A 23,113-nucleotide genomic window follows, 5' to 3' on the forward strand; every position below is an offset into this window, starting at 1 on the left:
GACCACCTAAACCACACCCATGTTTTATTTCTGAATTAACTGAGTTACTTTTGTCAGTGTGCACCACATCAAACAATGTGGAAATTCTTGGAGACTTTAATGTCCATGTTAATTCTATACACTACAGAACTACTACAACTTCTTGATACACTCAATCTCAGACAACTTGTGACAGTCCCTACCCATACAAAAGGGCATACATTGGACCTCATTATAACAAATTTTCCTGTTAATAATGTTCATGTACATGATTTATGCATATCTGATCACTATGCCATATCATTAGACTTTTCATTCTTAACCTCACTCAATAAGCCTAAACACAAAATCTGCTTTCGTAAAACAAAAGAAATTAACCCTGAACACCTGTCTTATGACCTAGAAAATCTGGCCACATCCGTTCATCACTCTGCTACTGACGCGCTTGTAGACCATTACAACACTGGACTGCGAGAGATACTTGATGCCCATGCGCCCCTCAAGACACGGACTGTAACATTTACACGCTCTGCTCTGTGGTACAATGGTGCGCTGCGTAGACAGAAGGCGGCTGGGAGGGTCCTTGAGAGGCGCTACGTTGCCTCTGGGCTGACTGTCCATAAAACTGCTTATAGAGAGCACCAAAGATCATATTCCAAATCACTCAGTCAGGCACGGTCACAATACTATTCCAACATCATTAACAACAATCCGGGAAATTCAAAACAGCTCTTTAAAACAATAAATTATCTTCTCAGTCCACCTGCCCCGAGGCAAAATAACAGTACTGACGACCAATGCAATAAATTCCTTGATTCATTCACCACAAAAATAATTACCATCCGCTCTAACCTAACACCCGGTAATGCCATTTCATCCATCCCCCCAACCTCAGCACCAATATTCTCTCATTTCATTCTCCCCACACACAGACAGGTTGAGACTCTCATACACAGCATGAGACCCTCAACGTGCTCATCGGACCCCTTTCCCACTGCCCTGATAAAATCAAATACGACTTTCTTAAGCCCTCTCATCACTATTATCATAAACTCTTCCCTGCAAACTGGTCATTTTCCAATCTCTCTGAAAACTGCACTCATCAACCCTCGGCTTAAGAAACCCTCCCTTGATCCTGATATTTTATCAAACTACCGGCCTATTTCTAACCTCCCATTTCTCTCCAAAGTCATTGAAAAAGTAATTGTCACCCAAATCCATAACCACCTTCAATCACACAGTCTTTATGAAAAATTCCAGTCTGGTTTTCGCTCCGCCCATAGCACAGAGACAGCCCTGGTCAGGGTCACAAACGATCTGCTTGTGGCTGCTGACCAGGGCTCTCCATCCCTCCTCCTGCTCTTGGACCTCTCAGCCGCCTTCGACACTGTTGACCACATCATCCTCCTCCACCGTCTGCAACACTTTATTGGCATTTCACACACAGCATTACAATGGTTTCGGTCCTACCTGACTGATAGAGTTGAGTATGTGGCCCTGGGGGGAGCCAGGTCGAGGCCCCACACAGTTACATGTGGAGTGCCTCAGGGTTCGGTCCTTGGCCCCACTCTATTCTCCATTTACATGCTCCCCTTGGGCCACATCATCAGCAGGCATGGAGTTGCTTTCCACTGCTATGCTGATGATACTCAGCTCTATGTCAGGTTGGACCCCACATCTTCCGCATCATCACTCTCCACTTTATCTGTCTGCTTGGAGGAGACAAAGGCATGGATGACTGACAACTTCCTTCAGTTAAACAGCTCCAAAACTGAAGGTCTCCTCATTGGGACCCCACACCAACTCCGATCCTCCCCCTTGACCGTTTACTCATTTGCTGGCCACGAAATTCCTCTCACATCCTCTATAACAAACCTGGGAGTTCGATTTGACCCACACCTATCATTTAACACCCACATCCAATTTATCTGTAAGACTGCATTCTTTCACCTCCGGAACATCTCCAAACTCCGCCCCTCCCTCTCTCTTTCTGATGCAGAGAAGCTGGTTCATGCCTTTGTCTCCTCCAGGCTCGACTACTGTAATGCACTCCTCATCGGGATCCCTGGCAGGAGCCTGCAGAGACTGCAGAGTATTCAAAACTGCGCTGCCAGGGTCCTGATGGGGGTGCGCAAATCTGAGCACATCACACCCATCCTCCATAAACTTCACTGGCTTCCTGTTAGGTTCAGGATTGAGTATAAGATCTGTCTCCTGGCCTATCAGTGTGTCTATGGCAGCGCACCATTGTACCTCAAAGAACTCATAAATAGACACAACCCAACCCGACATCTCCGTTCCTCTGACAACCACAAACTCCAGGTCCCCAAGTCCAAACTCTGCACTATGGGAGATAGGGCCTTCCAGGTGGCTGCGCCTCGACTGTGGAATGCCCTCCCCAACAATTTGAGGGCGCCACAGCCTATAGAGGTTTTTAAAAACAAACTAAAGACCTACTTATTTTTTACTGCATTTTCTTAATATAATTTTGTTTCTTGCTGTTTTTTACTGTTTTTATGATCTGTGTTTTTACCTGTGCAACTGTAGCACTTTGAGACATGTTTGTTCACGTGTAAAGTGCAATATAAATTAAACTTATTATTATTATTATTATTAGTTGAACCGATAATAATGCTTCCAATAAAAGATCTTAACTAGTTTAACAGATAACACCGCTTTCAACTAAAGTCCTTAACTAGTTAAACCGATAATACAGCTTCCAACTAAAGTCCTTAACTAGTTTAACCGATATCACGGCTGCCAACAAAAGATCTTAACTAGTTGAACCGATAACACCGCTTTCAACTAAAGTCCTTAACTAGTTTAACCGATAATACAGCTTCCAACTAAAGTCCTTAACTAGTTTTACCAATAAAACGGCTTCCAACCAAAGATCTTAACTAGTTTAACCGATAACACCGCTTCCAACTAAAGTCCTTAACTAGTTTAACCGATAACACGGCTTCCAACCAAATATCTTAACTAGTTTAACCGATAACACCGCATCCAACTAAAGTCCTTAACTGATAACACAGCTGCCAACAAAATATCTTAACTAGTTGAACCGATAACAATGCTTCCAATAAAAGATCTTAACTAGTTTAACCGATAACACTGCTTTTAACTAAAGTCCTCACTAGTTTAACCGATAACACAGCTGCCAACAAAAGATCTTTACTAGTTGAACTGATAACAATGCTTCCAATAAAAGATCTTTACTAGTTTAACCGACAATACAGCTTCCAACTAAAGTCCTTAAGTAGTTTAACCGATAACACGGCTTCTAAACCAAAGATCTTAACTAGTTTAACTGATGACACCGCTTCCAACTAAAGTCCTTAACTAGCTTAACCGATAACACAGCTGCCAACAAAAGATCTTAACTAGTTGAACGGATACACCGCTTTCAACTAAAGTCCTTAACTAGCTTAACCGATAACACATCTGCCAACAAAAGATCTTAACTAGTTGAACCGATAACACCGCTTTCAACTAAAGTCCTTAACTAGTTTAACCGATAACACCGCTTCCAATAAAATATCTTAACTAGTTTAACTGATAACACCGCTTTCAACTAAAGTCCTTAACTAGTTTAACTGATAACACGGCTTCCAAGCAAAGATCTTAACTAATTTAACCGATAACACAGCTTCCAACCAAAAATCGTAACTAGTTTAACCGATAACACAGCTGCCAACAAAAGATCTTTACTAGTTGAACCGATAACAATGCTTCCAACTAAAGTCCTTAACTAGTTTAACCGATAACACAGCTTTCAACTAAAGTCCTTAACTAGTTTAACCGATAACACGGTTTCCAACCAAATATCTTAACTAGTTTAACCGATAACACAGCTGCCAACAAAAGATCTTAACTAGTTGAACCGATAACAATGCTTCCAACTAAAGTCCTTAACTAGTTTAACCGATAACACAGCTTTCAACTAAAGTCCTTAACTAGTTTAACCGATAACACGGTTTCCAACCAAATATCTTAACTAGTTTAACCGATAACACCGCTTCCAACAAAAGATCTTAACTAATTTAACCGATAACACCGCTTCCAACCAAAGATCTTAACTAGTTTAACAGATAACACCGCTTTCAACTAAAGTCCTTAACTAGTTTAACCGATAATACAGCTTCCAACTAAAGTCCTTAACTAGTGTAACTGATAACACAACAAGATCTTAACTAGTTGAACCGATAACAATGCTTCCAATAAAATATCTTAACTAGTTTAACCGATAACACCGCTTTCAACTAAAGTCCTTAACTAGTTTAACCGATAACACAGCTGCCAACAAAAGATCTTAACTAGTTTAACCGATAACACAGCTTCCAACCAAATATCTTAACTAGTTCAACCGATAAAACCGCTTCCAACCAAATATCTTAACTAGTTCAACCGATAACACCGCTTCCAACCAAAGATCTTAACTAGTTTAACCGATAACACTGATTTCAAATAAAGTCCTTAAATAGTTTAACCGATAACACAGCTGGCAACAAAAGATCTTAACTAGTTGAACCGATAACACCGCTTACAACAAAAGTTCTTATAACTTGTAACCGATAACACCAGAGCTGCTGTAATTCCCAGTTTAACCAGAATAACTTCCTAGGTCAACCAGCATTAAAGCAGGATAAACCATAATGTGAAATCAAGCTGTCAGCTCCAGCACAGCAAATCAAAAGCAAACAGATTGCAATTTCATTTGATGCATGTGAATAAAAGACTATTTTCCCCAGTTTTGTGTTGCCAGGGTGTTTCATTATGTAAAAAGCTGCTTTGGAAAGATATTCTGGGAATATTCGTACGTCTGTATTGGTTTCTCCGTCCTTGTGGATTCTATTGTTTCAAAGCGAACTGGAGCCAGGCTCCACTTCTCTCTGCCAAGTTCTCCTCTGCTCGTCCCAGCGCTACTTTCATTTCATTCCCTTCTTTTTGAGCTCGACTTTATGAAAAACGAGAATAAAAACCCAATGAGTACGTACGGTACAATGAATGTTTTCAAAGGCCGCCCGTATGTTTGGCTGCAAGCGTACGATTTTTAATGAGATGGATCTGCTCTCAAGCCTCAAACGCAGAACATGGCATGCGTTGCAGCTTTGAGGAGACTGCAGAATGACGTTCGCTGGTAGTAACGCCACAGGTGCTGTAATTAATAGCTCCGGCACTCCTGTTTGCTTAAGACGGGAACCCAAGAGAGAGGTTTTCCTCTTCCTCAAAGACCGCACGCAAACACACTTCACACACGGTTAATCCAGACCTGCGTCGACCCCGATAAGTCTAGCTTTCTCCGTAGAGAAGGTAATTAGTTGTGAAATGCCGAGCGCAGCGGTTTGTTCTTGGAAAAACTATATTGATAAATGTTTGATTGGTTGTGTGCAGATGGCCACTGGCTTTACGACTGAGCTTGCAGTTTCTGCCAACGGAGCGCTGACGCTCTAGCTGGAGTTACGAAGCGTTAAACAAACTCATCTGTTAGCTAGGCTCGGATGTGAAGCGTTTATGTACTTATAAACTGTACTAGTGATGAAGTCTGTGATTGTTGAAATGAACAGTGTCCGGTTAATAGCTGCATTTATGCATTTGGCAGATGCTTTGTGTCTGAAGCGACTTGCGTTGCATTCAGTTCATCACTGGTGTTGCTGACACTCACATTTTCAATTCAATTCACTTTTATCTCTATAGCGCTTTTCACTATACACATAATTTCAAACCAGCTTTACAGAAAATGCATGAGTCCACATTATAATTTAGAGTGATGTGTTATCAGAGGAAACTGTCTAAGTTATGTATTTCAGAAATGTAAAATCACAGTTAGCGAAAAAGATGTTAATTTAAACAATGCAATAATTTAATGCAGAAACAATGAGCTCATAGAAGTAATGAATACTTGTTTGTTAACAGATGATTATGAAATTTAGAAAAATGTGGCATTGGTGCATCATGAGACTTTCAGAAGACTAAAGGACAATCTGCAAAAAATGATGTTCTTCCTCAGTGCGTGCATCAAATTTATATCCTCAAATCAGATACATAAAGTCATAAAATGATAATTTACTGTACTCTTCCTCATGTCGTTCCAAACCCGTGTGACTGTGAAACACAAAAGAAGACGTTTGCTGTATTCATATGAAAATGGGTGAACTGTTCCTTTAAGCAAAAGTCTCTTCTTGCACTCCATTTAATCTCATTGCTGTCTAGTAGAAACAAGAGATGTTCTTTCCTCTCCTCTGTGAGTGTGTGTGTGTGTGTGTGTGTTTGTGGCCCTCGAGTGTTTCCAATGCACCCAACGATTAGCCCCGTAATCTCTGGCTCTGTTATTAGTCTTCCCTGCGGAGTGTAAGGAAGGTGTTATCTGAGATAGCAGAATCGGCTGACTCCACACCGGTGTGTGTGTATGTGTGTGTGTGTGTGTCCATTCTTCACTTCCGCGGATTAGAAAGGACCAATTCAAAGTAGCCGCTGGCAGTTCTGTACCACAAGTCCATTCTCCTGTCCTGTATCTCGCCTCATACATATCCCGACTCCTGGATTCTGTTCATTCCCGCGGAGAAGTCGTGGACAGAGGCCTCCGCCGTCTCTCCGTGTGAATGTGGTTTTGTCTGGGCAGCGGCAGCGGGATTATGGGAAATGAAAACCCTGATTTTTGAGTTCAAGAGCTGTGCTGCACCGGCCGTGACTTCTCCTTTTGATTGGACGCGTTTCATTCAGACCCAAATTTCACACCTTTTGAGGTGAATAAAAACGAGCACCACTTATAGTTGGAGGGGAATCTTTATAACCGAACGTTTTGCTGCTTTCATGGGGTTAAATAAAGGTTAAAGACTCGTAGAGCAGCTCACGCAAATCATAAAGATCCATTCAACACCCTGCGCTGCCAAACAATCTGCAGTATTTTTGTCTCATTTTCAGTCAAATATATTCCAGGGATGTTTAAATAAACATTATTTATTTATCCTATTTTTTGTTGCATTTATTTATTTATAATATTTTTTTTATTTGTTTGTAACTAAATATATAGCTAAATGTTGAAAGATATTAAGACTTGTTTTCAAATATTAAATCTTGAATTCAGTTTTCTTTTTCTAAGGCTTTTGGCACTTGCATAAACCTCACAACAGTTTATTAGATTTATGCTAAAAAAACTAGAAAAAACAGCTAGTTGCCAAAAGGGTGAACATAACAAAATTAATTCAATATATATTGTCTAAAAATGTCTTTTTTTTTTTGCAAAACACTTTCTCAAGTAAATGTAGGTTTTTTTAAGGGAAGTTTATTATGTATTATTTTTGTATTATTTATATACTATTATATACTATATATATATATATATATATATATATATATATATATATATTTATATATATATATATATATTTATGTTGAGATAGCATTTAAATTTTCATTTACTTTTTTATATATATATTTATGTTGAGATAGCATTTAAACTTTCATTTACTAGTTTAATTATTAATAATTTTACGTGCTCTTGTCTTTTTATTAGATTTTTTATTACTTTTTTTAAATAGGTTAAATTTTCAACTTCAGTATCAATTAATTTACTTCAACCTAATATTTAAACCTAATATTATTTCAGTTAGTTGCCAAGGCGACATTTCTAATTTATTTACAAAATGTTTTCCCATCTAATTTGTATATTTTCATTCAGCTTTTTTCAGTTAACAAAAATATTTTTAAATATATTTTTTTTTGTTGACGATAACACTTCCGACAAAAGTCTTTAACTAGTTTAACCAATAAGATTGCTTCCGAAAGAATTCCTTAACTAGTTTAACCAATAAGATTGCTTCCGAAAGAAGTCCTTAACTAGTTTAACCAATAAGATTGCTTCCGAAAGAAGTCCTTAACCAATAAGATTGCTTCCGACAAAAGTCCTTAACTAGTTTAACCAATAAGATTGCTTCCGAAAGAAGTCCTTAACTAGTTTAACCAATAAGATTGCTTCCGAAAAAAGTCCTTAACTAGTTTAACCAATAACAACGCTTGCGAAAGAAGTCCTTAACTAGTTTAACCAATAACAACGCTTGCGAAAGAAGTCCTTAACTAGTTTAACCAATAACAACGCTTGCGACAAAAGTTCTTAAAGGGATAGTCACCCAAAAAAAAATTATATCAATGGTACCATACCATAGTGTGGTAGTCAATGGGGCCCGAGATCTGTTTGGTTACCAACATTCTTCAAAATATCCTCCTTTGTATTCAGCAGAACAGAGACATTTATGGAACAACTTGTGGCTGAATAAACGATGACAGAATTATTATTTTTTTTAAACCCTTTACATAGTTTAACCAACAACACTGTAGCGGCTGTAATTCTTAACTAGTTTAACTGGAATAACTAGGTCAACCAGCATCAAAGCAGGATAAGCCATAATATGAAATCATGCTGTCAGCTCCAGCACAGCAAATCAAAAGCCATTTAAAGCCCTGATTGACATTTCCCGAACTCAACCTTCGTTTGCGGCGTCTTTTCCTGAAGCGTCCCGGCGTGAGGCTTTTCAGTGCGTTTGAAAGCGCAGGACGTGTTTTTGAGGCGTCATCAGTAATTGCCGAGTCTGATAAATGCGAAGCGACTGTAATTCTTGTTTTGTTTTCTTCCATTTTGAGCCGGGTGGACCCCTGCTGGCTCGCCACATCTTTAAAACGCCAATCACGTCGCCCTGACACTTTTGTGCATGACATAACAGAGCAGACGACTTCAGCTTGTGAGCGTGCAGCCCATGCAGACGTCTTCAGACGGGCTTTTTTCTGCATGAAGCTCACGTTTGCTGCCGATGTCACCGCCCTGCATCATATTTTCTGCATGAAGATCTGATTTAGGGGTGCTGATTAAAAAAATAGTGTCTGTTTTGCTTTAGCTCGTCACTTTCTCACAAAAAAATGATGTGCATTTTGTAGCATTTTTGGTTTTGACAACCATTTAGGGTGAAGAAGTCTCATGTAATCACTTAATCTGCAGGAAAACTGCCACAGAGACATGATTCTCTGAGCCAGATCACAACTATCTGATCAATTCTCAGCCCATTTTCACATTTTGACATTATTTAATCTTGATTTAAAGACCGGTGACAGCAGAAAATACATGTTTTCTGCTACATCTGTGTTTTACTACATCCACGTCGCGACAGAAAAGTACAGACTTTGTGAAAAAAGCTTAAGAACTTGTGCTCATGTGAAGTTCTTTGACATTAAATGGAATTTATATGTTAATATAAATATTGTTAATATTAATAAAAATTAAACATATTTTATATGTTATGTTATATATTGGATCCGTAAGATTTTTTATGTTTTTAAAAGAAGTCTCTTCTGCTCACCAAGGCTGCATTTGTTTAAAAAAGAAAGAAAAAAGAAAATGTAAAATAACTGTTTTCTATTTTGATATATTTTAAAACGTAATTTATTCCTGTGATGTTACCTTAATGTTACAAAGGCTTTCTATGTCAGATAAATGCGGTTCTTTTGAACTTTGATTCATCAAAGAATCATGAAATAAAAATGTAAATAACTGTTTTCAACATTGATAATACGAACTGGAGTAATGATGCTGAAAATTCAGCTTTGATCACAGGAATAAATGACGCTTTACTATATATTCACATAGAAAACAGTTATTTTAAACTGTAATAATTTCACAATATTACACTTTTTTTATGGCATTTTTAATCAAATAAATGCAGTCTTGGTGAGCATAAGAGACTTTTAAAACCATAAAAAATCTTTTGTCTGGTAGTGTAATTTGAAAAATCTTCTCGTTTCGTGCAGAAACTGTGTGACAGAAACACTGAGGAAGAGCATGATTTTTGCGCAGTCTCGGCACAGGGAACTGAGGCGTCTCTGGTGACCGCCTGTACATAATTGATTGTTTATCTGCCAGCTGCATGAATGACAGAAGCGCAGGAGTGTTTCCCGATGTGATCGTCCTGCAGGCGTGACGCCGGTGACCTTGAGATAATCCTCTCATCTGACATCTCACTTCTGTGCCGCTCAGCATCGCTGTGATAGACAACAGCACAATGCATGTTTGGGCCTGTGTGTGTGTGTGTGTGTGTGTCTCTTAATGCAGTCTGCTGCATTCATCTCTTTGGGATTGAGACTGTCATTCCAAGTTTGCATGAAGAAACTCAAGACACTTTGTGAACGACATTGGCGTGTTTCAAGCCGGATTCGAGATGAACAAAGTGTCGTTGTGCTCCTTTAGACAACAAATGCACTGCAGAAAACTGTTTTTGTATCAATTTTCAGCACAAATATGTGACCCTGGATCACAAAACCAGTGACAATTCGCTCGGGTATATCTGTGGCAATAGCAACTATACATCGTATGGGTCAAAATTATCAATTTTTCTTTTATGCCAAAAATCATGAGGATATTAAGATCATGTTCCATGAAGATATTTAGTAAATGTCCTACCGTAAATATATAAAACATGTATTTTTGTGAGTGAATGCAGCACAATCGTGAACATAAATGCACAACTTTAAAGGAGATTTTCTCAATGTTTCGATTTTTTTGCTCCTCAGATTCCAGATTTTCAATAGTTGTGTCTCGACCAAATATTGTCCTATCCTAACAAACCACACATCAATGGAGAGATTATTTATTCAGATTTCATATGGTGCATACATCTCAATTTCGAAAAATTGACCCATGTGACTGGTGTTGTGGTCCAGGGTCACATATTTAAACATTCTTAAATCAAGATACACTTGAGACGCAAAATGACTACAGATATTAAGTCTTGTTTACTGGAAAAAATTAAACGGGAACAAATATCTGCCAATGGAGTCAAAAGGATGTTTTGCGTTTCCAGTAAATGTGTCTTCATTTAAGAAAGTTTCGATATTTGTACTGGAAAACAAGACAGAAATACTGAGGAAGAACATGATTTTTTGGCAGTGTGCAGCATAAATATTAATATAAGAGCTGAATTTAGATTCTAAACATGCTTTTTTAGACTCGAGAGGAAGTTCTGAAAGTTACAGTGTTTTCATAGTAATATCGAACTCTTGCATCTCTTTTTTATGATTTGACCCCTTTAATAAATCTAAAGCAGGCCTATGGGATGGCGATTGATTTATTCATGCGGTTCTTGGCTCTGCTGAATATAGTAATGATGGGAAATGTGGGCGGCCCTCTTTGATATGAGGCCAGTGTTCGTTTTCTTTCTGATTTGATATTAATTAAAGGAATTATGACAGCTCTGAAGGCACTTTATGCAATAAAAATATAATTTTCTATCACACCTGCGAGATGCTTCCACACAGGGTCTAAAATTAACACTCGCCAAGAGCCAAATGTCAATAAAACTGGCTTTCACTGGTCAGTCGCCAGCTGGACGGAAATATATATGAGGAACCGCAAGATAATATGAGGTTTAGATAGAAATATATGAGGAACTGCAAGATAATATGAGGTTTAGATTGAAATATATGAGGAACTGCAAGATAATATGAGGTTTAGATTGAAATATATGAGGAACCGCAAGATAATATGAGGTTTAGATAGAAATATATGAGGAACTGCAAGATAATATGAGGTTTAGATTGAAATATATGAGGAACCGCAAGATAATATGAGGTTTAGATAGAAATATATGAGGAACTGCAAGATAATATGAGGTTTAGATAGAAATATATGAGGAACCGCAAGATAATATGAGGTTTAGATAGAAATATATGAGGAACCGCAAGATAATATGAGGTTTAGATAGAAATATATGAGGAACTGCAAGATAATATGAGGTTTAGATATAAATATATGAGGAACTGCAAGATAATATGAGGTTTAGATAGAAATATATGAGGAACCGCAAGATAATATGAGGTTTAGATAGAAATATATGAGGAACCGCAAGATAATATGAGGTTTAGATAGAAATATATGAGGAACCGCAAGATAATATGAGGTTTAGATAGAAATATATGAGGAACTGCAAGATAATATGAGGTTTAGATAGAAATATATGAGGAACTGCAAGATAATATGAGGTTTAGATAGAAATATATGAGGAACCGCAAGATAATATGAGGTTTAGATAGAAATATATGAGGAACTGCAAGATAATATGAGGTTTAGATAGAAATATATGAGGAACCACAAGATAATATGAGGTTTAGATAGAAATATATGAGGAACCACAAGATAATATGAGGTTTAGATAGAAATATATGAGGAACCACAAGATAATATGAGGTTTAGATAGAAATATATGAGGAACTGCAAGATAATATGAGGTTTAGATAGAAATATATGAGGAACCGCAAGATAATATGAGGTTTAGATAGAAATATATGAGGAACCGCAAGATAATATGAGGTTTAGATAGAAATATATGAGGAACTGCAAGATAATATGAGGTTTAGATAGAAATATATGAGGAACCGCAAGATAATATGAGGTTTAGATAGAAATATATGAGGAACCGCAAGATAATATGAGGTTTAGATAGAAATATATGAGGAACCGCAAGATAATATGAGGTTTAGATAGAAATATATGAGGAACCGCAAGATAATATGAGGTTTAGATAGAAATATATGAGGAACCGCAAGATAATATGAGGTTTAGATTGAAATATATGAGGAACCGCAAGATAATATGAGGTTTAGATAGAAATATATGAGGAACCGCAAGATAATATGAGGTTTCGATAGAAATATATGAGGAACCGCAAGATAATATGAGGTTTAGATTGAAATATATGAGGAACCGCAAGATAATATGAGGTTTAGATAGAAATATATGAGGAACCGCAAGATAATATGAGGTTTAGATAGAAAAATATGAGGAACCGCAAGATAATATGAGGTTTAGATAGAAATATATGAGGAACCGCAAGATAATATGAGGTTTAGATAGAAATATATGAGGAACCGCAAGATAATATGAGGTTTAGATAGAAATATATGAGGAACCGCAAGATAATATGAGGTTTAGATAGGAATATATGAGGAACTGCAAGATAATATGAGGTTTAGATAGGAATATATGAGGAACCGCAAGATAATATGAGGTTTAGATAGAAATATATGAGGAACCGCAAGATAATATGAGGTTTAGATAGGAATATATGAGGAACTGCAAGATAATATGAGGTTTAGATAGAAATATATGAGGAACCACAAGATAATATGAGGTTTAGATAGAAATATATGAGGAACCGCAAGATAATATGAGGTTTAGATAGAAATATATGAGGAACCACAAGATAATATGAGGTTTAGATAGAAATATATGAGGATATTCTGTTGCAAATGATGGTAGTGATTTAAATTGGATATACAAACATCTACTGAATCTGATGAATCTGACCTCTACTTCATGTGTCTTGGGAAAGAGATGGAGCCTGGATTTACCTTCAGCCTAAAAACACATAAATAAATCAATAAAATTAAAAAAAAGTTAAAATTAAAAAAAGATTGAATGAATGAATGAATAAGCAAATAAATAAATGATAATTGCATCCTTTTTATTTTCATACTGTCCTTGTAAAAAATAATAATTGCATCCTTTTCTTGTCACACCATCTTTATAAAAAAAAAGGAAAAGAAAACAAATAAAATAACAAATTAAAATAAAGTAAAGTAAGGTTTTACAGCCAGTACATAATCATCATTGACCGGTAAAAACTAGTTTTGGAGCCTGATTTCACATGATTTTCTGTGCAGTTCTGAGAGTAATTTCATTAATCCTATTTCAATATAAATTTCATAAGCACAAGAATCTCAGCTCTTACTCTCTGAAGACCCTTTCATATAAACCGACCTTGAAACTGGAGTCTCTCAGCGTGAGGCCGATCTTCTCCAGATCATTGAAAAGACACTTCTGACCGATTCATGTTTCATGTAAAAGCAAACGGATTTTCTTTTTTCTGACACTGAAAAATATTTTCTGACACTGAAAAATATATTGATTATAGTCTATGATGACATGTAAAGGTTTATAGTTGGTCTATATCCAGATGCATGGACCACAACTACATGTTTTTTAATAGAAATAATTATGCATTTTTTTAAATCACCAAATGTGAGAAATGTAAAGATGTGAAATACTCGAGGAAAACCAGCTTCTGCCAGTGTGTTTCCTGAATCACACACACACAGCCTGTAATTATTCCCTTATTTGTGTTTATTCCCGCCGGGAGTGTGTTTGCTGGAGGATTTTATGAAATCTCAGCCGTCTCAGAGATGAATGTATCCCACAATCCCTCATGGATACAGATCTCAGTGTCCGCTCAAGGTCAGTTAGAGGGCAGAAGGAAAGAGTGCAGATGTCTGCCATCTTCAGCTTGTGCTGAGAAATATTTAATGATAAATTACAGATTTTATCCTTAAGAAACGGATTGGCTGGCGAAAAGCATCTCTGTATAAAGATGGTTTGATCCCAGCTAACAGGAAATGTTCAGACAAGGTTCTCTTTAAGTTATGAATAAACAAGTAATGGTAATAAAACGTTAGTTCAAAGTTATCTGGTCTTTAATAATCAACATGTATATATATTGTTCATGGAGCGTTTTTCTGAAACGCTTTATTTGGACGTTCATGTACGTTAGTAACATTAACAATGGTCTCATAATGTGTGCAAAATTATAAATTGAAATGTTCCCTTAATGTTTTCTCTAGCGAATGCAAAAACCGGGAAAAAAATACTTACAACACTTAAAAAACAAAATGCTTTGAACGTTCAGAGAACATTTACAAACAAAGTTTTCATAACTTATTTATGAAAGGCAATGTATGGAAGCATTTTTCCACCCTGGAAAAAAGAAAAAGGTCATTGTGACTCTCTTTTTTTCTTGGAACTGCGAGATAGAAACTCGTATTTGGGAGAAAAATACTAGAAATAATAATAGAAATTCCCAGATAATTTTTTTCTATAAAACTTTATATTTGGGAATTTTGATATAAAATCGGTATTGCCCAAAAAACTATATCATAATTGCCACATATAAACTTGCAATTGAGAGTTACAAAGTCTAAATTCTGAGATTAAAAACGTGCAATTCTAACTTTATATTTGCAAATTTGAAATTCTTGCGAATTTTGATATAAACTTGGAATTGCAAATTTTTTTTGTCAAAATTGCAAGAAATGAAGTCAGAATTGCGAGAAATAAACTTGCAATTGAGAGATATAAAGTCTAAATTCTGATATTTCAAAGTCAGATTTGTGAGAAATATAAATGGAATTGAGAATTATAGTCAAAATTTCAGATATAAACTCACAATTCTGACTTAATTTTTTCGCATTTATATCAAAACTGGCAAATATAATCTCGGAATTGCGAGAGATAAAGTCACAATGGCAAGTTTATATTTCGCAATTCTGATTTTTTTTCCCTCAGAATTGCAAGATTCTGAGAGAAAAGTCAGTAACTTTTTTTATTTATTTACCATAGGAAAGTTAGCAGAACATTTTGAGAACACATTTTTTTTCTTCAGAATAATCCGGCTAATGAGTGAGTTATGATCTGATCTCTGATCTCCCTCTCTAGAGCACGATGAGTGTGTGTCCGGGCAGCACAGCTGCGATGAAAACGCTCTGTGTTTCAACACCGTCGGCGGCCACAGCTGCTCCTGCAAACCCGGATACACCGGCAACGGCACCACCTGCAGAGGTGAGACAGTCTCCCATCTGCTACTTCACCTGGTCACGTGACCCGTCTCACTCTCACACCGTCACATGACCCGTCACGCGACCCGTCTCACTCTCACACCGTCACGTGACCCGTCTCACTCTCACACTGGTCACGTGACCTGTCTCACTCTCACCCCGTGACGTGACCCGTCTCACTCTCACACCGTCACATGACCCGTCTCACTCTCACCCCGTCACTTGACCCGTCTCACTCTCACCCCGTCACGTGACCCGTCTCACTCTAACCCCGTCACATGACCCGCCTCACCTGTGTGTGTCCTCTCTCTGACCCTCAGCACTCTGCGACGGACGCTGTCTCAACGGCGGCTCCTGCGTGTCTCCGAACATCTGTGTGTGTCCGCAGGGCTTCAGCGGGCAGAACTGCGAGACCGGTAAGATTCACTCCCAACGCCTCTTTCTGATCTCCAGTGCTTTCCAACGCCTCTCTCAGCTCCTCTAGCTCGGCTGAGGACTCTTTCATCTCGGTGCGAACAAAGCGTGAGTGTGTAAATTGCAGTTTTGAAGACGAGTGCTTGATTGCGGCTGTTTGCTCTGGGAGGAAGAGTGAAGCTGAACCATATCATAGTAATGGTGTATATAGTTACCTTTGCTGGAAATTCAACAAGAAGTGCTCTCTGTATAAACACACACACACACACACACACTATATATATACATAAATTCTCTATTTTTGTCTAATCCGAATTACAAATGAAAAGTTCTAGTTTGTGATGTTGCTCAGCATCAACTAAACACACATCCTAACCTGTGTTATATCTAATAACACGTTCTTCCTCCTCTAGACTAGCTTGAGCGAGTCTTGCTCTGTATTTTCACATTACCTCCCCTTTATATACTTGCTATTCTTCTGTTTTATAAAAATATGATTATGTCTCCCGTACACACACTCGTTTGTCTTGTCTTAATTTAGTCCTCAAGCTTAGTTTAGTTAGAGCATCAGTTGCTCCTACAGCTAAAGGGAAACGCGTCCACCATCTGTGCGTGTATAATGTCTGTGAAAGAGTCATCTTTGCTTCTCGTTCCCTCACTCCCGCCGCCGGCTCGCGGTTATTTACCGGGATCTGATGTTATTGAGCCCCTGGGTAACACCACAGCTCTCCGTCGCTCTACTTCTGAGCTGGATGGAGACAGATCGCATGTTTTAATGAAAACACGAGCCGAAACTCTCAGTGGAAACGTGCAGCGACTTTTGCTTTGTGTCGTAGATTAGCATTGTGTTTTGATGCGCTAGTCCCGCGTGAGCAATTTCCAGCAGATGTTGCCGGTTTCTGGACGGATTCACACAGCAGACGAACCGAACGAATCCAATGAGACACACAGCGCACGTCTCAACACATCGATCCCCATATAAAGGGCATTTTTACGAGATGCCCTCACTCTGGCCTTTGATTAAAATCAAATGGCTTTTCTTTCAGAATTTTCTGTCCGCTTTCTCCTAGAGGATACAAGATGGAATGAAGCGGATGAGTTAGTTTTTTTTTTTTCTCCCACATTGATGTTGGAATCGTATTTAACAATTTTTCACAAACCGCCAGAGACCCTCGAAGCAAAAGGTCTTACAAAGTTCATGTAACCGAACTGTTTCATAAAATCAAAACACGAGAGGTTGTTATATTGTGAATATTGTCATGTCAACTCTATTAAGCCTTGAGACACAGCAAGGAAGTGTAAACAAATAATAGAAATCGTAATATTCTGTAAAATTGTCACATTTAACTAAAAAAAGCAAAGCTTGTCAATAAAAATGTTTTGAAAGCCTAGTCTAGAAAAAAAGTTTAAAAGCTTTGAACTAGACAGACAGACAGACAGACAGACAGACAGATAGATAGATAGATAGATAGATAGATAGATAGATAGATAGATAGATAGATAGATAGATAGATAGACAGATAGACAGACAGACAGACAGACAGACAGACAGACAGACAGACAGATAGATAGATAGATAGATAGATAGATAGATAGATAGACAGACAGATAGATAGACAGATAGACAGACAGACAGACAGACAGACAGACAGACAGACAGACAGACAGACAGACAGACAGACAGATAGATAGACAGACAGATAGATAGACAGACAGATAGATAGACAGACAGATAGATAGATAGATAGATTGATTCAAACTGTTCCCACAAAGTTGGGAGCATGAAATTGTCCAAAATGTCTTGGTATGCTGAAGTATTAAAGAGGTGGTTGAATATGATTTGACTTTTCTAACTGTAGTGAGTGTGTAATGTTGTGTTTGATCATAAACAACATCTGCAAAGTTACAACGCTCAAAGTTCAAACCAAAGGGAGATATTTGCTATTAAAAGAAATACTTTTTTAAGGACTACAACAAACGGCTGGTAGGAACTACACGACATTCCTCCCGGGTTAGTGACATCACCAACCCTAAAATGTACATAAGCCCCGCCCCCTGAACACACAGTCCATGTTGAGAAGAGGAAGAGTTGCTGTAGTCGAGCACATTTGTGAGTCAGCTCAAACTTTAGCATCCATCTTTTCACATGCAATAGAAAGTCACTCTGTGTGCATCTCACAACAGTTCCTATACGAGCGATTTATAGATTATCATGACAGAATATGCTAATTGAAGATAGTTAACTCCACATCAGCAACATAAACTCATCAACTAACCATTCAGAGACGTCCTGTTGCTTCTACATGTTGTCACTTCTTCTTGAGTCTCTCCATCTTTGTCTGACTCCAGTTTAACATTAAAGGCAGAACAGTTTCTGTCATTTTAGTGTGTGTGTGTGTGTGAGGTAATCGAGCTAACACACGAGCTCTTGAAACCCCGCCCTCTGCAGCAGCTCATTTGCATTTAGTAAGTAAGTAAGTAAGTAAGTAATTTTAATTTATAAAGCACATTTACACACAGCACAAAACTGACCAAAGTGCTGTACAATGAATAACTATAAAAAACAAATAGAATCGATAATCATAATAATCTAAAACATGAATAAAAAAGAAAACCTTCAATATCAGGGCACATGACACAGAAATACAGAAAACAAGAAAACAAAACAAAGAGGAGTACCAGGTTAGGGAACAAGGAAGGCCATGGAATATAATTTTTTTTAATTATTTTTTATTTTTATTTTTTATTTTTTTATTAGTTTTTAACCTGGATTTAAATACAGCAATGGAGGGGGCAGATCTAATATCCTGGGGGAGCTGGTTCCACAGACGTGGGGCAGCAACTGCACAGGCCCTATCACCCCTCTGTTTGAGCCGTGAGCGCGGCACAAGCAGGAGCCCTTTGTTTGAGGATCTCAGTGACCTTTGAACTGAGTATAGCTGCACAAGGTCTGTGATGTAAGTTGGGGCGAGCCCATTAAGTGCCTTAAAAACAAACAATAAAACTTTAAACTGAATCCTAAAAGGAACTGGGAGCCAATGCAAGGAGGCCAGAATGGGAGTAATGTGCTCGCGCCTCCTGGTGCCAGTTAAAAGACGCGCTGCTGCGTTTTGTACCGACTGCAAACGTCTAAGTGATGATTGTGGGAGGCCAAAATAGAGGGAATTACAATAATCCAGCCGTGATGTAATGAAGGCATGGATGACTTTCTCAAGATCATTAAAAGATAGAAATGACTTCATGCGGGAAATCATTCTGAGCTGGTAAAAACTATTTTTGACAACAGAACTAATCTGTTTGTCAAGGCAGAGTTCTGAGTCAAGAATGACACCCAAATTTCTGGCATGAGGTTTGATAAATGGGGTGAAGTGACCTAAATTTTGCACCACAGTGGATCTTGCCCTGGGAGAACCAAAAATAATGACTTCTGTCTTGTCACTATTTAGCTGGAGAAAGTTGTTAACCATCCAAGTTTTGATGTCTTCGAGACAGACCAGAAGAGATTGTATGGAATCCCTAGATTTTAGAGGCATGTACAACTGTGAGTCATCCGCATAGAGATGAAAGGAAATGTTATGCTTCCTTATGATGTCACCCAGTGGGAGCATATACAGGCTAAAAAGCATAGGACCCAAAATGGACCCCTGAGGGACCCCATATGAAACAGAAGCAGAAGATGAGGATGACTTGCCGATAGAGACTGAGAAAGTCCTATCGTTGAGATAGGAACGGAACCAAAGTAATGCGGTCTCCCTGATGCCCACCTGCTGATCAAGACGAGAAAGGAGGATGTTGTGATCGACAGTATCGAAGGCGGCACTAAGATCCAGTGATATCAGAATGGCATTATCACCTGAATCTAGTGTAAGAAGAAGATCATTGGTTACTTTGAGCAGAGCTGTTTCAGTACTATGAAGTGATCTAAAACCTGACTGAAAAGGTTCTAGTATATTGTGGGTGGTCAAAAAGGGGTTCAGCTGTGATAGAACAGCTTTTTCCAGAACTTTAGAAATAAAAGGAAGCTTAGAAATGGGACGGTAGTTATTCAGGCATTTAACATCGAGATTATGTTTTTTGAGCAGGGGTTGGACAACCGCATGCTTAAAACATGTAGGGACAATGCCGGATGCAAGGCATGAATTTAAGATGACCTGAAAGGGTCATCTTGTGTCTGTCCCTTTAAAGGGACAGACACAAAACAGTGTGTTTTTGCTCACCCTCAAAAAGTGACACTTTAACATGCTATATAATAATATCTGTGGGGTATTTTTTGCTAAAACGTCACACACACACTCTGGGGACACCAGAGACTTATTTTACATCTTGTGAAAACGGCATGGCAAGATATACAGACATATAGATAGACATCAAATGTATTAATGCATTATTACATGTTGCATTACATGTCTGCTCTTCTCCTCAGTAAATCCAGTTTGTGTTTCGATGGTCAGTGTTTCGATGGTCAGTGTTTCGATGGTCAGTGTTTCGATGGTCAGTGTTTCGATGGTCAGTGTTTCGATGGTCAGTGTTTCGATGGTCAGTGTTTTGATGGTCAGTGTTTCGATGATCAGTGTTTTCGATGATCAGTGTTTCGATGATCAGTGTTTCGATGGTCAGTGTTTCGATGATCAGTGATTTGATGGTCAGAGATGGTCTTCATTGTGTGTCAGGACTGAAGAGGCAGTTCTGACTGTAATTTTGTCAACATGATGTCTGTGCCATGTTCCTCGTCCTGCTGTTTGTCTAGTAACGTGTCTGCTGGAAAAGAGGCATTTTTGATTCCCGCTGGGCAGCCCGAAGCCTCAGCCGTCAAATGAACTAATAAAGCAGCAGAATCGCAGAATAAGCGCGCGGGTGCTGTTGATCTGATGCTGGAGCAGGTTTGCCAATGAAAGCGCGCTAGTTTGATCTTCACCTGGAGGCCTGATGTTATTTTTATTCTGCTCAAGTTTCAATCAACATGGTTATGAATCAAACGGCATGAAAATGCAGCGAATAACAGACAAACACACTCGCAGGTTCACAGGAGCCAGTGAATTCATGCAGACATTTGCAAAACCTTCTAATGCTGCATCCGAAATGAAAAGGAACCTCGTGAATGAGTGATTTCAATGGGCAAGAACTCACAGCAAACTCCAATCATGATTTCAGGAGTTTTCTTCATTAGCATACTGCTACTTTAAGCTCCTGTAAGCTTAAACATGTAAGCTATTATTCCTGTAAGCTATTAAAAATACATAGAAGAGAGTTTTTTTTTAATTAGATGCAATATAACATCACCAACATCAAAATAGATTCTGTTAATCTATTCATCATTGTTTAAAAGTTTGGGGTCGGTAAGATTTTTAATGTTTTTGAAAAATATAACATCACTTTTGATCAATTTAACGTGTCCATGCGGAGTAGAAGTAGTAATTTCTTTCCAAAAACTCCTTTCATAGTCTTTCTAATGCAGATACGGACGTTCACTGGCATCCGAGTTTCAGCTTTGAGGAAAATATTACAGCGCAAACAAACGAGAATACACAGAATCATCAAAGAATGAGAAAACAATCATCAACAAAAGGAAGATGAGGAAACAGCTCTTTCATAAAGGTAATAAAGGGAAGATAATAAACTAATATAAGCGAACACAATGCAAAATTTACTCAACAAAACAGTTTAGAGAATAGTCAGTCAAAGAGTGTAAATCTCTCTAAATGGGTAAAATAGTAAGCTCAGCTAGTTTGATGTTTTCTCCGTCATTGATGCGCTGTTTCTGAGGCGTTTTCTGAGCCTCACGCTACGATACAAAGCTTTATCAAACTCAAATGAACTAGAATCTTCCCTTACATAAGCGTTCGATCAATAAACATTATAATCAGTTCCGTATCACACGACTCGAGATTCTAGAGGGTTTCCTCAGATAACCGGGACGCTCGAGTCTTCAGAAGCTCGATGCTTTATACTGTACGTCTCCTCTGGAGCCACCGAGAGCAACTCATGAGCCTCAAAGAGAATCACACTCTCACAGATACAAGAGGCGGTGTGTGTGTGTGTGTGTGTGTGTGTTTGGGGCTCTGGGACACGACTGAACATGAAAATGCTTTCACTCGCCTGCTCTCTTGTCCTCTTCTCTGGCTTTCACGGATCCTCTCGAGACCATCTGACAAACTAGTCGAGCAGAGAAAGACACAGGCATGATACGGAGGATGATCTGAGGGAAAGTTCACTGAAAACCTATAAGAAATCCTGCACAGGAAGAAAGCACACGGGATTAGCATGCATGCTAGGTGTCGCTGCACCTCAATGACGTCATCGCGTCTCTATAGATGCTGCGGAGACGCAGAAGATGCATTATTCACACAATCGCACATGCAATCACAGACTATACAACCACGCTACTTGCATTATTCACAATGCACATAAATCGCAAACAAATCACACACTTGCATGTACATGCAATCACAGATACAAATGCACATTGCATTATTCAGAATGCACACACAAAAATCACAAGTGCAGATTATTCAAACATTCTGTATGCATTATTCACAATATGCATGCAAACAACAAATCATGCACACACACACAACAAATCATGCACATGTGCACACAACATCACAAGTACTTGTGCACATCAAACAAACATGCTAAATGGCCTGCCTTATTCACAAAACACATGAATCAAACCAATCACACGCTTGCATGTACATGCAATTACAAATATATGTGCATATTGTACAAATACAGCATTATTCACAATGCACACATAACAAATCACACACATATGCACACAAAAACACAAGTACTTGTGCACATTAAACAAACATACATGCATTATTCACAAAACACACCTGCATGTACATGCAATCACATATATAAATGCACATTGTACGTGCATTATTCACAATGCACACGTATGCAAACACAAAAACGAAATGTGCACATGTACAAACATGCTGTGTGTATTATTCACAATGCATACACATATGCACACAACATCACAAGTACTTGTGCACATCAAACAAACATATACATTACTCACAAACATGCATACAAACAGAAATCACAAGTGCACAATCGCAAACAA

The 23,113-nt window shown here is 38.2% G+C and overlaps 1 protein-coding gene across 1 annotated transcript in view; it reads left to right on the plus strand.

Annotated features, from left to right (window-relative positions):
* nell2a (neural EGFL like 2a) overlaps positions 1-23,113 on the plus strand; it is a 113,243-nt gene that overhangs the window by 69,145 nt on the left and 20,985 nt on the right. Inside the window, exons 14-15 of the mRNA XM_079603335.1 lie at positions 15,509-15,631; positions 15,948-16,043. Of these exons, the coding sequence (XP_079459461.1) occupies positions 15,509-15,631; positions 15,948-16,043 (219 nt within the window). The remainder of the gene's footprint in view (positions 1-15,508; positions 15,632-15,947; positions 16,044-23,113) is intronic.

This window comes from Phoxinus phoxinus (assembly GCF_949152265.1).
Source record: "Phoxinus phoxinus genome assembly, chromosome: 25".
Taxonomy (NCBI): Eukaryota; Metazoa; Chordata; class Actinopteri; order Cypriniformes; family Leuciscidae; genus Phoxinus; species Phoxinus phoxinus.